The sequence below is a fragment of the Leguminivora glycinivorella genome, chromosome 15 (genome assembly GCF_023078275.1).
Source record: "Leguminivora glycinivorella isolate SPB_JAAS2020 chromosome 15, LegGlyc_1.1, whole genome shotgun sequence".
NCBI classification, from domain to species: Eukaryota; Metazoa; Arthropoda; class Insecta; order Lepidoptera; family Tortricidae; genus Leguminivora; species Leguminivora glycinivorella.
The window spans coordinates 6594020-6612443 of NC_062985.1; the positions used below are offsets into that span (position 1 = coordinate 6594020).

Here is an 18424-nt window from a genome sequence, read left to right on the forward strand (position 1 = left end):
TTGAAGTTTTATTGAACTAAGTACCTGTCAAATTGCAGTGACAGGTTGCCAGCCTCTCGCCTACGCCACAATTTAACCCATATCCCATAGTCGCCTTCTACGACACCCACGGGAAGAAAGGGGATTTTGTTAGTTATTTTATGTATTTACATGATATCCACGTTCAGCCACACGTAATTATATGCTAGGGTGCGACTACGAAAGTCCAACCATTTGTCCCTTTCGTACTCTGTATCTGTATGATGAAATATGAAATGCATAAATTCTGTATTACGTCCATCTTCAAATTGCGGCATTACTATGAAAAAAATTTCGCGCTCGCTGCGCTCGCGATTTATTTTCCTATACGTAGTGAAACCTTACCAAGGAGCGCCGAAACTCAAACTCGCTCTACCCTGATCGAGCGCACGGGCCGGCGCTGCCTGTCAAATACCTATTCGTTAATAGTTTGGTCAAAAACTCCTCAAACTAAAGGCAAATGATATCGAAAAAATCAAAACTACCTATCACCCACATTCTAATATTTATTAGTTATTCACAAAGATTGTAAATTTTATATCATGATATCACATCAATACATATTTAAATTAAAAAAAACAATCGTTTATGAACATAACCTACTTACAAAATAAAACTTAAAGAAATAAACTAAAACTACCTAAAAATAAAACTTAAAATAATAAACTAAAACTACCTAAAAATAAAACCTAAGATAATAAACCTTGCCCACGTGGCAAGGTACCCATCACGCAGGCAGCATTCCCGCGCTGTATTGCGATTGCAATCTTTCGCGCGAGAAAACTGCCCGCGCCCAGCTCAACCGCCTGCCCAGTTCTCTGCAGAGCCCGCGCGCACCGCCACCGCACGGACCGTTTATTCACTGTTTAGATATAAATTTGATCCAAAAATTATTACATCCGATTTTAGTAGCGTATCATTACAAGTAGAAGCTACGCCTCTTAGCGTCAGGGTACATAGCCAAATGCACAAACACTCTCGACATAACTTATTATTAATCTCTGCTCGCGATAATATCTGTTTCGTAGAATATAATACCTACACCGTGTCCAATAAGTTTGAATACAGCACAAATAGCCAATAAAACAAAATGAACAAATAGTTACTACATTATTATTATATTTTATGAATGGCACTCTTATTTACTACATTCACAACAAATGTTTTGGAATAACTCCAGCATTAACTTGTTTGCCAGCCTCAAACGTTTCTCAAACGGATCACACGCGGCACGCACCGTTTTCTTCACATTTCATCCCAAATACTCTCGATAACCTTTTTGAAATGATCTAGGTTTATGATTTTATAAAAATTTAGTCTTCAAAGCATGTATGACCATACAAAATAGTCTAATACGCCTAAACCTGGAGGCCTGGGTGGCCACTCATGTTTCGGATAAAAAACTGCCAAATTAGTCTGAAACTACGCTAGAATACCATTTGCCGAATGTGCTGGAGGTGCGTCTTGTTGGGACACATGATACTCATTCCCAAGCATCCTTTTTAACTTTAAGGCATTTTTTCTCCAAAACCTTGGTTTTAAAGAAAAAACGTTGATTTTAACGCTTTTATCTGTAAGTACTGAAAGTAGTTTACCTCGCTTACATACTGCATCCCACACCTGGGCCGATGGTGAGCTCTGGAACCTAGGCACATTTTTCTAGTTGCTTGGAACGTTATCTATCCTCGGTACCCATAATAGTTTATTTTGGACACGTGGCGTCTGTTTTATCACATACAGATTCTCCTTATAAAAAATAACTCGTCACCTGCGTGCCGAGCAAGTATTTTGTTGGCACTTTACCTCTTTGTTTTTCTTAGACACTTCGGAAATTTCATGTACTTTGTGCTTGTATTTTATTAAGAGGAATATACTCTTTAGTTTAAATAAGAATTTGATGGCCTGTGATCCCTATATCTTTAGAACTGAGGTAAAATGTGAGTATTCGGACTTATTGGACACGGTGTATATGTATCTATCTCAATCGCTGTTGCGTATTGGAGCGACAGAGCGAGACTGCATTTCTGTCGGCGTCTGGCGTCGACGATTGCCATACGGCTAGGCCGGCAGAAGTTAATTACGACGTAGCGCTTCAGGGTACCTAGCCAACCTCACATCGCGTATGCTTCGTAGCTTATCTTCCGTATTGGCGCGACTAATCTACTCGTAGTTACCTTTCACCACGCAGCGTCAACGATTGACACTTCGGCTGCTGATGCACCTCATGCACCCATCCACGTGATAAATAAATTCCCACTACACCTATACCCACTACCACCACCACAATTAATGAATCTGAATTGGGCTCCAGGTACAAGATATAGCCCTATAATACATATTGTCCCTTTTTATGCCGTGATTTGCAAGAGTATCGTCAAGGGCGTGTCAAAACCAATTCAACTCAAATCAAATGTTAAAATTTGAATTGGGTTTTGATACTCGTTTTGTTAGTAAGAAAAAGGCGCGAAGGACTTTCTTATGGGACAAAAATCTTTATCTTGACAATATCCATGTCCAACGTCCAAGTCAGCTAGTAATAACGACCTATTGACCCTAGTATCTATAATTTGCCCACGTTATTGTCTATTTGTATGAAATTCTTAATTTTAATCATAACATAATCAAACGTCATTGTCTATTTTTATGCAGGTTTTTTATTTATTATTTATAAACCATATGTCCTACACATATAAAAAAATACAGAATTTCATGAAACGTGAGGAACTCTTAACTAATACCTCGTTAGCTATTATATGTCCTAATATTTAATTATACATTAGTCTTTATTCACTTGTACGATTTAAAAATACTCCAAACACCTTGCTCCTTTCGCCTGAAATATTAAATCATATTTATTGACGACAATCTTACTCGTAAAGGCACTTGTTTCGAATAACTAGTTGAAGGGATTCTCTTTGGGAGGCCTATTATTCTAATTTTAACCCGCTCACTGTCCAGTGTCCCCCACACACGGGTCGCGGTAAATTTTAATACAACGCTGTTTAGACTTTCCACGGAATCACATCAATGACTAGCTAGACAGAATAATCAACTTACTTAAATGAAAGGACCTTGAGACTTGAAATATTGCCGTACAAGATATTAGTTACATTATTGTATGATTACCTACTTAAGTAAATTGACTACGATCTAGTACCTAATTACGGTATAATACTGACCGATTTACCTACTCTTTAATATCAACCTACTTTTTATACTTACCTAATCTATAGCCTACTACTAGTCTACCATAGTATTTTCTGATAACTCACCAGTGTCTCCACTAAGCTTTACTTGGTCTCGTGGGTGACGGGGCCAGAGCGTCCCTGCGACAACAAAAAAACCATGCACTCGGGATTATACGTCATTTGTACTCAGACTGTACTGTGGGACTCGGTCAATCTACAGTGTAAGAATGTCCTGTAATATTTATTTATGTACTAGAGAAATACTTTATTTTTCTAATAAAATTAGGCTTTGGTCGTTTTGACCGTTACGCATGTGGCGGGCAATGGCATCTGTATGGTGTGTTCGCAAACATTTCCGTCATTTTCAAACATAGCATTAGACGGCGCGGGTGACCCTTATGCCTGATGCCCTTCTAAAATATCGAAACTGGCATGGAGGCAAGAGAATGACTAGGAAGACATTCTCGTATGGAAAACTATTTAACCCATTCATGGCCAAGGACTATTTCACTAAAAAAAAACATGTTTACAATTTTTTTTTCATTATACCATATGGTTGTTAGCTCAAATTATACTTACATTATTACGTCATATTACGTTTTGTTTATGAATAAATCAGAATTTATTCAGGACTTACATGCGAGTCATCGGCCCTGCGGAACTGTTTCATTATGACTCATAAGCTGAGTTGCTGGCCCTGAATGGGTTAATTGTAGAGTATTTCAGTGTTCAAGGTCAATAAGAAGTCGTGGCGTATACGAATTAAGCCATTTAACATCGTCGAGTTCAGTATTCAAGTAGAAAATGGGTGCCTAGAGAGAATGACAATCCTTGATAGAAAACACCAAAAGAACGATACGCAGCCGGCCCTGTCGCCCAATACAGAAGAGCTATAGAGAGAGATAATTAGAATACGATATGGAGTGTCAAGGATTGCACTCTTGGGTAGGGCCAGTACATTTTTTCTTTCGTTTGGCGTTTGTCAATGTGCGATTGTCTTCTCGGCTAGCCCCCGTGATCGGACAGTAAGGGCCCATTTAGACGAAACGAGAACTTGCATAGGAGTTTTATTACATTGCGGTATTTGATGGCTGTGCAAAATTGTATGTAACCTCAACATCCCGCAATGCAACTAAAATCGCATGCGAGTTCGCACGCTGTCTAAATCAGGTCTAAGGATGAGGCGTGGAACCGTGGATAGAGAGAAATGACAAACATAGTTAGTCGATGTTACTATTTTATTCATTCTTACTTAACCAACTGTGTCCTTAAACATAGTCACACACACGATGCTCATCAATACCATTGTCATAATGTGAGTTACAAGTAACCATATAAATATTTATATAGCGTCTATATGTACAAGTGTGTTCCGAAACTAGGTCCTTAGCTGCCGACACCGTGCGCACTCTGGCATGTCGGCTGTCTGAGCAAGGACCTTCTACTCTACGCGCTCACTATGTGAACACTCATACGCAAGCTTTACATTAATTTACTTTAGACGTTTACTGGCAGTGCAACCGACTTATGCACGAATCGTTTAATATATTTATGAGAGATATCAGATATGTAGCGGGAGTTCTATTGTACAAAAGCTTGAATTCACTAGACTTTCAAAAATAGATTTTATCTCTTTAACTTGTATGAAATAGCGAATCCCGAGATGCAATCGTTTAGTGTGAACGTTTGTCGCGACTTACTTTTACTTTAACGACCCTCAGTCAGCGGGCTCCAGTACCGGTCGTGTCTGTATTCCGCTAGTAACCGCTACGTACGTTATATGTAAGATTGTTCAAGGGCGACCAAAACTAAAATTCGATCGAACAGCTTACATTCGTATTCATAAACATTACTCTAATAACAAAAATAGGATTTTTGGTAAAATATATTTTTTGTTTCTTCTTCGCAACTCTATAATGTCCCATTTCATGCTAGTTTTCTACTTTTTAGTTCAAATTAACAAGCCAAAGCTAAAATAAAGTAACAAAACGCTATTATTCTAAATCCCGAGGGAAATGAGGTCATTATACAATTATCAAATAAGTATCATCGAAGTTTTAAATGTTACACTACACTAATACGATTTACACGATAATTATTATTACACAGTCAAACGAAACATCGAAAATAAAAGTTAGATTTTGAAGTAGCATCAATTCAAAGGGGAATTTCCTGGTCAACGGTATCTGGTACTAGCTACAAGCTATTCTAGTCGAACAATACGACATCAACAAAACGATATGACTCTGGTTCGTTAGAACATCGAGTGCACATTTTTACGGGTGGCAGGAAATTCTCGCAGAGAGAATGGCGGGTCCACACAGAGCAAACAATGCCCTCGCGCAGCAAATGGCCAATATATGTCAACCTGCCTTGGCCGATTCACGTCTAAATTTGCCATTTGCCGCGCGAAGTGCTTCGGGACGCTGCTCGCTCTGTGTGGACACGCCTAGTTACAGACAGCTTTCGACGTTACACAACTTGCATTCCAGTCCTTTCAATTATTTTAAATCGTTACTAAATGAAAATATGACTAAAATAAATGTCTAAATTCTGCACTAAAAGATAATGGTTTAAAATTTTACAACGAAACAATATGAATTACCGTTAATACAACTTTTGAATGAAATGGCCTTACTGACAGTACGAGTGTTGGTTTACCATTACATACTTTAGAAACTAGTTTTAATGATAAAAGTACCAAATGAGAGTATTAGTAAATATATCTTTCACCACGTGAAAATATACATTTAAAATGTAAATTACATGAGATCTTACATCAGCAAAACATGTCCCTCAACAGCGATGTATGTATATGAACCATCGTATAATACAAAAAAATGATTTTATACATATTTCAATATAATTTATACATAGGTGAACTATTATTAGAAAAATAAAATTCTTACATACAATAGGTTTAAAACGAACACAAGGTGTTGGATCTTGTTTCTCTTTATTTTAAAGTGTTATTAGGTTTAGACGTGATTATAAATATTAAAAACAATTTCGATCGCAAACTTGCAAAATAAACTTATTAAAAATTGTTTGAACATCTAACGACAAAAACAATAGTTAAAGAAAAAAATTCAAGCAAGATAATCAACAGATAGTAATTTTCAATTCCAATGTATAGCCTGACAAGTTTTTATTTGACCCGCGCCGCGTTGCGGATTTTCAGCTGAACTAATTTCTTTTACTGGCAAGGATTACTATTTGACACCCGTTGTCGAAAGTCATCGAATGTCAGTGATGTAAACATGAAGCAAATATTTTAAATTTTCTAACGGTTTCATCGCAATTTTGTCCAAAATAATATGATTAAAAGTGAAAATAATTATACTAAATTACTTACAACAAAAAAGGATGAAGGATTCGACAGCATTTCGATACCAATGTTCTGAAATTGGTTATTGACAAGTCCGGGACTGAGTTTATAGTGCGGTTCTCCTGTATTAATTTGTTGGTTTCGCGTTTAGCCTAATATATTTTTTGTTCTAATTTAAGGTGTCTGTAGCTCTGCCGTGAAAAATATGTATAGAAATAAGGAGGCCGTTCCATAACTGCCAGCAGTACAGAACAAGGTCCCACGAAAAAAGAAAATAAACATCGATGACTTCGATTAAGGCACAAGATTCATGGATTTTAGGCTGTGCGGAAAGAAGTAGCGAGTCTTAAAACCTTGCTTTTTAAATTTTGATTCTCTAAAACCATGTTTTAATTTTCTACAAATATTAACGGGTAACCAGTACACGCTGTCCCCAATACGTATGGCGTCGGCACATTATTGCCATATGAAAGCGGTTTGTAGCGACACTCTTTCAGGGTCAAATAAAATCTTGTCAGGCTTTAATCTTCCGTATGTTATGAGATGTATGGAAAATGAAACATGATTGGCGAATATGGGTAAATGAATTGTCAATTTTGTCCTCCGATTCCTTGTTAAAAAAATACAATCAAAATCATAATGGTGGATAAACGTTAATGACGAGTAATTGTCAAATAGGGATCAGGGGTTGAATCTTTGCAGGCACAAAGGCCTCTATTTGACCAAGAATCAGCTTTACACTTCTGTGCTGAGAAAATTACAACTCACGCGCCTGTCTCACAAGAGGACGTGGGAAGTAGCCGATAACTAGAAATAATATAAGAAAGAAGGTAAGACCTGTACTTTCTTTAAAGTCCATCTCAGAAGGCAAGAACTCATTTGAATAAGTTGTTGTCCTAAGGCATCCCAGAGGTACAAAAGACCTTGAAGAGCTTGCGCCACGCCTTCCTATCTTCACCGACCCTCGTGGCCTCTCTTGCACAAGTACGTAAACAGATACAGTTAAAAAGGAAGAACTTTGCTTTTCCTGTTTAACGTTCTCTGTGTACTGTAAGAGTTAGAAGCACTTATTCCTCACATCGCCTTAGTGAGTTCAGCACAGTTGTGTGTGTGAGTTGTATGTGAGGTTAGTAGTGAGATGATTACTCTGTGTAGTCCCAGCAGTCTTGCTCGTAACCCTCGTGCACATGCAGCAGCAGCACGCGGCGCCGGCTCTCGCAGTATCTGCATACAAATTACATTCTTACTATAGCGTGAGACAATCCTATAAGAAGCACATGTGCAGATAGATTCTGCAATGACAAACGCATTTGTATTAAACCATTGACTAGCTAAATAGTACACATTCTACTCGTCCGAATGATGCCGAGTATAGCTATCACACACAATTTAAATCTTAACTTTTATTCGACGACCGGTCTGGCTCAGTCGGTAGTGACCCTGCCTGCTAAGCCGCGGTCCTGGGTTCGAATCCCGGTAAGGGCATTTATTTGTGTGATATGAGCACAGATATTTTGTTCCTGTCATGGATGTTTTCTATGTATATAATAGTATGTATTTATCTATTTAAGTATGTATATCGTCGCTTAACACCCACAGTACAAGCTTTGCTTAGTTTGGGGCTAAGTCGATCTGTGTAAGGTGTCCCCAATATTTATTTATTTATTTATATTTATATTATATCATTTTTGGGCTCCGTTGCGGTCTTTTGCTCACCACAGTGATCTCTCTTTCCATATTCTGAGGGCGTCTCGGTGGCCCCAAGATGCCTAACTAACTGGTTGTTCTAACACTAACTATTGGCAGGGTGCAAAGCGGGTGGAGGGGGTAGCTAAAACGATCACAGCGCTTCACTACGGCCAAAATTGACATCTTAGTCGCTGACTTGCGCTGTCAAATCCATATTGCAGTAAACATTTTCATGTCGTTTTTGAGATAAATTTAATACGGGCCTAGTAAAATTTGTTATGGCGAATTGTAATAACTCCAAGAAAAGTAGCGACTAAATTCTAGCTATTTCCAAGACCGTGGTGGAAACGAAACCACCGTTTAAGTGAATAGTTGCCGTAAGATGAAAAGTGTCGTCCAATCTCTGAAGTTTTACTTAAAGTGCGTAATCATTTGATACAAGGATTGAATTGAATTTACGGTGAATTTATAGTGCAAATTTTATTGGAGGTAGAAAAGCCGACGTGGAAGCCAATCCCAGTTATGTTCGAAAATCATTTTATTTGTTTTCATCTGTGCTCCTGTTTACAAATCGAAACGGATTGACGACAATGCGTAAATATCGAGGTTTCAATGGGAAGAAGGAGCACGAGAACAATAGAAGCAGAAGCAGTCCATCCACTGAAGGCTTATCACATTTTTAATAAAATTCCTGAGAACTTATTTCATCGCATTCATTATTGTATTTGATGTGATATCTGGTAAACCTCCAATATTTTCAAATAAATGAAACAAGTTTTTTGTAATGTATATTATAATATTTATAATTAAACGTTATTATAGCTAGTTTGTTTTTATTTTACAATAAACCCTGTACCCTGTAATGATATTTATAGGTAATACTACCTATAGTTAGCCTATGAAAATGACAGGATAGCAGTGAACTGATCAACTATTTCAAAAGCCAATGATTTATTTATACTTTATTGCACATAGGTATAAGTGGTGGAATAATGTCTTCAATCTGTAGAAAATGCCCAGCTAGCACCAATTTATTGCCTTTATTCATCGTTTCAGGTTTGAAAATGATTTCGTGAGCGATGGCACGAAACCCCGTTTTAGTCACCAGTTTGTTAATTTCTCACTAAAAACAACGATTTTAATGTTATTGGCGATAATGTTGTGACCACCATCGTCCAAAATTGTCTAATGTAGTAAAATAGTACAAGATTTCATTAATTTTTTCACAATGTTTACTTACTTCTCGCTTTGGCAGCGGTTACAATATTGTCACCGTCACGTGGCGTTGTCGTCGCGCACGGTCCCAATAGTTTAATAGTTAGGTAACGTAAGGGAATCATACCTATATTTATCCTGCACCTTCTGCTTGATGTCGGCCAGGTTTTCGCTAGTGATCTCCCTCTCCAGATACTCGGAGAGCGTCTCGGTGGCGGACTCGAGGTCGCGCTGGTTGTCCTCGAAGATGACGGACTGGTTGTTCTTGCGCAGGTAGTACGCGAACACGTACGTGTACATGAGCGTCTGCCGGCACTGGCAGAGGATGTCCACGGCCTTCTTTAGGAATTGAACCTGGAATACAAGGCTTGGAGTCAGAATTCATGTGCTTCCAGTGACTGAAATAGTCGTTTCTGTCCCGTAAGTCCGATGGAGACATGTGACGAAGCATTTTGATATGGTAATTATCTTTGTTTTCCTGGTTGAAATGTAAGATTAAAATGTAGACACTTGAAATTTTAAATTTCATTGTTGAAAATAGCGATAAACCGAGTTGAGAATAATGTAATAAGAATCTATCCACACAGGTGTTTGTGGTGGTTGATATCAGAAATTGAGGCTCCATTTGTAACCTCTCAGTTTTCACACATTGACCTAGAAGACAAGCATGGTCGCGTTGATAAATGATAAAACATCAGGCCGTCCCTATCGAACTTAGAAATAGTGCGATATCGGCCTGATGTTTTATCATTTATCGCATTTATTTACTTGCCTGCCTGGATGTAATGGACCTTAGTGCGCTTTCACATTATCCGATCCGATATGGGATGTCGGAAGGATTTCAAAGGCTAAAATCAAAGATGGCGGCTTCAATGTATGGGATATCGGTCCTACGATATCGGATCGGAAAATGTGAAAACGCACTTACGGGGCTGCTAATTCTGTGACAGTAGGTATGAAGGTACCTCGATCCAGCTCATGTTGTGCTGCTGCATCTCCTCCATCTTCTCCTTGACGGAGGCGTACAGCTTGGACTCGAAGCGCAGCGACTGCATGTGGTTCATGTAGCGGTTGCAGTAGAACAGGTACCGCTGTAGTGCGGCGCGCGACCGCTCTTGGGCGTCGCGGGCCGCCTTTGCTTCGTCTTCGTCGTATCTGTATAAAAATAGTTGTTAAGACAGGTTTTTGACACGACTATTGAAATGAGCGGATGTTAAGAGCATAGGTACAGGGTAGGGTAGGGGTTCTGGTTCTTAGATATGCCGCCTTCTGCTATTGATATTGTAGCTACACACAAGGGGAAGAAATACCCACGACAAGTGTTGTGATTGTTACCAAGGTTGGTCACCAATACGTGAAGCTATCGAACTGGACAAGTTTGGCAACATACCACGTGTCTCGAAATGTCGAACGAAGGCATCTCTTCACCAGATAATGCTGATTACACGTGCGACGACATTTGTCGCCTTTACCCTTGGTTTAAGAAAAAAATATATATATTTATAATGTACATACAAGTGAGAGCAGAATTCACACCTGTTACAGTTGTACCAGCTGCTGCCGTGCGGCTCCCAGGGCTCGAGGCAGACCCAGCAGAAGTCCGCCTTGCAGTTCTGGTTCTCGCACCATGTGCTTGTCCTGCTCTACTGTACGGACACGAGTGAGACACACCTGTTACAGTTGTACCAGCTGCTGCCGTGCGGCTCCCAGGGCCCGAGGCAGACCCAGCAGAAGTCCGCCTTGCAGTTCTGGTTCTCGCACCATGTGCTTGTCCTGCTCTACTGTACGGACACGAGTGAGACACACCTGTTACAGTTGTACCAGCTGCTGCCGTGCGGCTCCCAGGCCCGAGGCAGACCCAGCAGAAGTCCGCCTTGCAGTTCTGGTTCTTGCACACCATGTGGTTGCAGCCGCCATCCTTTTCGATGGTCACGTTGCACTTCGGACATTCCTTCGTGTTGGCCGCTATCCAGTTCGATGTTTCAGAATCGTCGTCGCATTTCTGAAAATAAAAATATTGTTAATATTATGATAAACAACTAAATTCCGGGCAAAATAGGGCTACGAGAATTTATGCTGGCTGACTGGCTGGATGGAGACGGTCCTGCTAGGCAATGCTAAATCTTGTTTGTAAATGGAGGTAGATTCCGTGAACTTGGCGCCGGCGAAATCTGGGGTGATACTGCTCTAGACCGAGCAAAGTGGAAAGCTCGTGAGTCCCGTGACTCATTTTGTCGTGCCAACCTTAACCAAATGAGTAAGAGATGGAACAGGCAAACTGATTGCCGTCGTAACCTTGATCGTCAGCTACAGGATTGTAAAACTAATCAACCAAAGAGAGAGCCCTTGACATAAACAGGAATGTCGCTCGTTGAAATAATCGTGAAATTGAGAACTTCGAACCATCCGTCCATACTAGGATCCTATAAGACTGAGTACCTTGCCTCCACGTGACGTCACTACACTAGTGTCGGTACCTTGATCCACTTGCGCAGCAGCGAGCAGCGCACGGGGTCGTGCCAGTTCTCTCCGCAGCTGAAGCAGAAGGTGTGTCCGCAGCGGCAGGTGACGGGCGCCGCCTCCACGTACGCTACTTTGATCGCGTTGCTGCAGTCTGGCGATGGGCACCAGCGGAGAAGCCGGTTGCACTGCAAATAATATTATCTTTAAAACATGTTTAAAGTACATGTTACAATTGTTACAATTTGTCTGGAAACACGTAACCGATTAGCTGGAATTAGTTAAATACAAACATGTCCACTCAGACAAAACCGCTTCGTGAAGATAATAATTGCTGCGCGAAACAGCTCGGTCTCTGGAAGCCGTTTCTCGCCCGACAGGCACAAATCGTACGTCCTCGGCATTTTCGCGAAATCGGGTTTCAAAAACTTTTTTTTCTAAAATATTGTGGTAAACTTAATGTTTTTTCCTACTCAGAATCACGATCACTTTCCATCCTACTAGGCGGAAAAAAAGCGGCCCAAATTTAATTTTTCCACTTCGTTACTATTTTTCAAACACTTTGTACAGCGGTTACAAAGCGGTAAGTTATTCAAAATAATATAAAATTGTGGGACCATTTTTTGTCTCTTGTTTTTTGTCATAGATCGAAAGGGCTCGTGATTCTGAGTAGGAAAGCCATAAAAATTAAGCTACCTTAGAAAAAATATTTTTGCTGATTCTTTTTTCGCGAAACTGCCCAGATATTAGACTCATCTTGCTATTACTTTATACGAAGCCGCTTCACAGGACGACCTATGGGACCCCATATGATCAGGAGCATTTTGTTCTTAAATGGTGGTACAACGTACATGGGGTATGGCATTAGAGGGAAATAAATTTGAAGTTAAAAACGTACGCCTCCACAAAGCTGTTTGTGATGATGTGCTGGTACTTGAGCTTGACGTATGCACGTCGCGCACGAGCCGCATCACGGTCGCGTCGTCGACCAAATGTCGCACGCGTGCGCCGCGCACGCTATAGTTTGACCCTGTAACAAACACACATTATGCAAACTGATCTACAATCAGCGCCTCATAGAATATAATTTATTCATGAACACAGACAAGACTAATTACACATTACAACACAATCAGAAAGGAATGAAGTGTGCCATGAAATTACCTTTATTTCAGCAGAAGTACAAACTAATATTGATTTAACATCTAAATTCACTATATTATTTGCTTGTATTTTATTTGGCGATCCTGCTCAAGTTGACTAAATTAAGATCAATTCCTTTCGCTTTTCTTAAACTTGAAAATATTAGGAATGAGAATTATTGTCAACTGTACCTTACACAAAGTAACAGGAGCTTATGACGTCATCGCTTTTATATCTCAAATTAAATGACTAATATTTGGTTTACATTTGAATAGTTAAATAATATTTTGTAATGTGCATTGAACATTTAAAATATCATTTTTCCGTAGCATTACGGCATTACATTTATAAAATATAAGTTACAATGACTTACTAAGCCTTCTTCCATTATTTTGGTAGTCAAGTATTCGCACCAGCATTGTGTACAAAATCTATGGCCGCACTCCAGACCCGTCATCATCTGGAAATAAACAAAGTGTTGAAATGCTAATTATTATTATCAAAACATGGAAGACAAAAGGAGTTCGATCTTATCTTAAGATTATGATTGTCGTCCAATGACCCTTAATAAGTTATTAAATATATAAAATATATTACGAGTAGAATCAACTTAGGCCAGCCCACCTAGAGGACAAATCGGAGAATGTTATAAAGACTCATACCAAAGAAGATCGAGTATTATAGAGAATTACTGTCAAAGTAAAATGTGTTTTGAGGTACATTTTTTCTTAGACTTTATCTGTCTAGTTGGGAGTTACATGTCTTTGCTCATACTGACACGACACTTTAAGAAAAGATCAGTTAAATGTTATTATAGGTATAACAAATTTGGCCATTAACATCTATTCAAACAAAGTTAATATTTTTATTCGTAACGGAATCCTTTTAGGTGATCTCTACACCCACCCATTGGCCTCATATGACACTGACCTTAATGTTCTTACTATTTTTTATTTTATTAATTTTACTATTTATTTATTTTTTATTGGGGAAAACGACAGACAAGTTAGTTTGGGGCTAAGTTGATCTGTGTAAGGTGTCCCCAATATTTATTTATTTATTTATAAAAAGGAACTAATACTGATAGAAGATATTGGATTAAAGAATAATAACGACCTACATTCTTCTGAGACAATTTCCACTAAGATTTATAGATTTAACAGTAGATACTGTTAAATCTATGTCTAATCTATCTATACTGTTATATCTATTGACATAGTCACTCAGATGAGTGACTATGTCAATGAGTATAGTTGCTGTGTTAATACTAACAGTGAAAAGACGACTACAATGAGTAGGAAGAAATATGGTATACTCACCGCAGTTGGCAGTACTGTGAAACATATTTCACACTCCTCAGTTCCTGATGTTGACGTCCGTCTGGGCAGCTGCAACACGGTCTAAATCAAATTTGCATAGTCACAATATGATAAATGATTACAAAACTTATAAAACTAGTTCATGTAAAATATATTGCACAGACAGCAATTATTTCTTTTATTATGTTTGGTTGTGAGATAAATAAAAATGCAAAATATAGCACTATTTAACTAGGCTAAATAAACATGAATCGATAGATATTTACGATTTCGACACACTATACACAGGACAGATGTATGTAAGGGAAGACTGGCATGATATAAACTTTTTGATTGAGAAGACAGTCAAAGCAAGTCACCTCACCTCGAGCTACCTTTAGCCATTCTTTACCCAATAGAAGTCTATTCCCCACAAAAATTAATTTTAAAAAGAAATATCTCAAAAAGCTATACAAATACAATACAAATTCTTAATGTGTAAAGTATATAAATGAATACCTTTCAGCCTCTGTATATTACAGGTTTCTAAATGGATTTATGACTCTAGCCTCGGAAAACAATTGATCCTGGTCGCCGTCGTAGAAACGTTCCATGAGCTTTTCTTTGTCCCATTTGAAGTGATTTAGCAGTATGCGGGTGGTTGTAGCTGGGATCTGCAAAATTAATGCACCATGTGACAGTTTCATTTCAAATACATCTCAAGTCAGCTGATATAAAATTGTTTATTACGATATGTGTGAAAAAAAAGGAAGTTCGAAACGAGTGGTGACAAATTAAAACATGACCGAAGGGAGTGTTTTAATCGACACGAGTTACGAATTTCCTTTTCGCACGTGTATCGTACGACGTTATTAGTACAGATGGCCATCCGAAGTTTCAACCTGACATATAATGCACCACTATCCAATTGGTTCCCAACTTCCCAATCTTAATTAGTCTGTGGTACACGGTACACTCTGAAGCTCGTAAAACCTAGCTAGTTGTTTCATTTATTGGAACAGGTCACATAATGAGGATTGGATCAATGCGTCCTTCTACTGTTAATGGCTCCCCAGGGCTCTATGTAAATATAGTTCAAGAACCACTGTTTATGTGTGTTTTCTGTCACAAATAAATAAAGGCTTTGTCAGATATGGGAATGCACAGTTAATCCAGCACATTGGTTAGAGAAAAAATCGGAACATTTCATTTTATTAACTATAATCATGCTACATGGTAAGTCAAAGCATTTTACAATATTTTATTGAAACATTTTTACTATGTAAGTAAGTAAGCTTAATATTAATTGTAATGCAACAATAGATTATTATTAATAACAAATATTGTCAACTACATAATACTTTTTCAATGATACATGAATATAAATAATTAATCGAATAGAAGTGTGCGCTTCGCTTTTTCTTTTCTTATGCGCACTGCCAAGGAGAGTGGAATTCCTTGCTGCATGGCTAACAGGTATTTCTGAGCTGATATAACCGCAACCTTTCAAATCAAGAGTGGAATAGGTATCTTCTGGGCGAGCTCACTCGATCGTAGGCCACGTCTTTTGCCTTTGGCTAGTCTGTGGCCAAGAGTAAGTTTCATTTATAATAATAAAAAAGTCATGGTTTTGGAAAATGTCTTTACTGTGCTTTTGTGTGTTGCAAGACAAATCTGTCGTACTTGTGGGCAATCTATTAGGCAGCGTTCCCACTTAAGCGTTCGCAGTGTCTCGGGCGCGCAACGGATCGTTCCCTGCCACGCCGCTCTGAATGTAACTTAAAAACGTCTCCTCAGTACATTTTGTATAGGAAGGACGTATGATGCGCTCTGCAAGGCGGCGCGGCGTTATGCCATGTGCCGCCTGGGGCAAAAGCGTCTCTTAAGTGTGGTCGGTCCTTTAAAGGGCTTTTATTTTTATAAAAATTCCCCTGTTTTTATGGGATTTTTTCAATTTGAGAAATGGAAGTATTAGCTTGCTTTTTTGTCCCTGGTATTATAATTGTGACAATCCAAACACTTAAGTAGAGTATTTGATTTTGTTATGAATTTCTAACACAGAGTTGTATATGAACAGTGATACAACCATCATTATTTTAAGCTTCACAAAGTAAGACCTCGCAGATGTGTGCCAATTTACCCTACAGCATTATTCTAATTGAGCGTTGCTTTATAGAATCAATACCCAATTTATATCAACAGCATTTCCCAGATTGTAATTGCATATGCAAGCAAACTTTGACATGAGCATAGTAAACAGTTTTTAAGTTAACTAGGGGCTTTAGTTTCAAACAATGCGTAATTGGCTGATAAACAGTTTTTAAAGTTTTTAAGTTAACTAGGGGCTTTAGTTTCAACAATGCGTATTTGGCTGATGCTAGTTTATTACACACTTTATCAATATGTATGTTATGTGTTAGTTAAAGTCAATTTTCATATCCTAAGAAAATGTATTGTGAGTATACTCAACAAATGAATAGAAAATATTTACTTATTTTCTCCAACTTTTTTCAACAGTCGTAAAATGATGGCTATAACATGTTTCATAATCAGTGATCGGTTCTTTTGATTCGAGCATGGGTGAATGCACCTCAACTCATTAAGGTGTTAGTGAGTGGATATGCCTCCTGGGAAACTGGGCTTAATCTTGTATAGAAAAGGCAAAAAAATATGTACAATGTCCACAATGCCAAACACAGACCAACCCCTATAGACATCTATTACAAGACGACTCGCGGTCGCCAGCCTTCCTAGTATTTGCACTGATATAAGCGCGGGCGCTCGCCGTGCCCGATCAGTATCGACCAAGTAACAGACCCGAAAGCAGCGTGTTTTTCGCACAAAAAAATTGGAAAAGGGTATTTTGATGCCTTAAAGATGTCCACCTGTAGTGTGAAATGGTGTGGAAAGGTAACAAGAAGCTCAAATTTAAAAACAGACGGCATTACATTCCACAAATAAGTCATATTTATAATTTATTCAGAGCCGGCATAGGTCAACTTACATTGGCCACTTACGCGTCAGTAGAGGGACAGTCATACTTCTGTCCCTTTTTCATCTGGCGCGACTGCCCGCCGTCCTTGAAACGGCCAATCACAGCGCGCTTAACACATTCCCTGCCCGCTCCTCGCACCCCAAACACTGGTGACTCGTATCGCGAACCAAATATACAAGACTGCCACTCTATAGCAGGTAATCGCCACAGTGCACTTGTCCAAAAAAGTAGAACAATTTATTTCTACCAATAAGAAGAAATTAGGTTTATAGGCCATCAGTTTTCTCTGTTAGACAAAGGAAATTTAGAATCATATAACTATAGATGATGGACAGAAATATTAGTCAGAGGAAGCGCAACTAAGTGTAAGGGCAACACAAAAGATCCTGTTGTGGCAGTCTAGTGGACGAGTAACTTCATTCAATCGCCCCATTGTTTATCACTAACATACTGACCTCGACGACTGTGTTCACTTCTTTGATGCAATCAACCATGTGTTGGACGATTTCCTCTGTAGATAGCACCTCGTATGGATATTCATCCAGCTCCACCTGCCGTTCCCTTGTACTGTGGGTCTCGTCCATTACAAAGTCGACATCGTCTCCGCTCGATTCGTTCCCAGAATCCACATCATCCTTTGTATCGTCTTCCGAGTCCATCGTTGAGGCTTTGTCAAAATATCTACACTTGATATAAACTGTAAAGCTAAAGCACTTCTAATGAGATGAAATAATTACACCTAAGATTTAGGAAAGGTCAACAATGAAGAAAATAGTTCACCTACGGGCTGCCAAAACCTCTGATGTATGTGGAATACTAGTCTCGTCTATGACGTCACTTTTTTTTTGGCGTTGTATCATTTTGTCTATGGCATTTTAAAAAGTGTTTACACGATTGTCCTCGGCCGTCTTGAGAGGCGGACTGAAAGGCAGGAGTGTGAATGGGAGGTTTTAAAACTGGAGTTGAAAAAAAACTATAATAAACGGACGTATCGGACGCGAATTGTCTGCTCTAACATAAGTTGCGTCTTTTGCAGACGCTTTTATGGCAACAACAATACTTCCTCCATACGACGTTCAGGCATCGAACC

General features: G+C 38.9%; 1 protein-coding gene across 1 annotated transcript; it reads right to left on the reverse strand.

Annotated features, from left to right (window-relative positions):
- Positions 1 to 7511: 7511 nt before the first annotated feature.
- LOC125234061 (E3 ubiquitin-protein ligase ariadne-1-like) lies at positions 7512 to 18039 on the reverse strand. Its single transcript, XM_048140239.1, is given in 13 exon segments — positions 7512 to 7758; positions 9566 to 9792; positions 10404 to 10593; positions 11110 to 11177; positions 11312 to 11440; positions 11916 to 12086; positions 12799 to 12849; positions 12852 to 12892; positions 12895 to 12928; positions 13415 to 13501; positions 14361 to 14429; positions 14867 to 15013; positions 17790 to 18039. Coding segments are annotated over 13 exon segments (1500 nt in total). The 5' UTR covers positions 17994 to 18039; the 3' UTR covers positions 7512 to 7676.
- Positions 18040 to 18424: the final 385 nt, after the last annotated feature.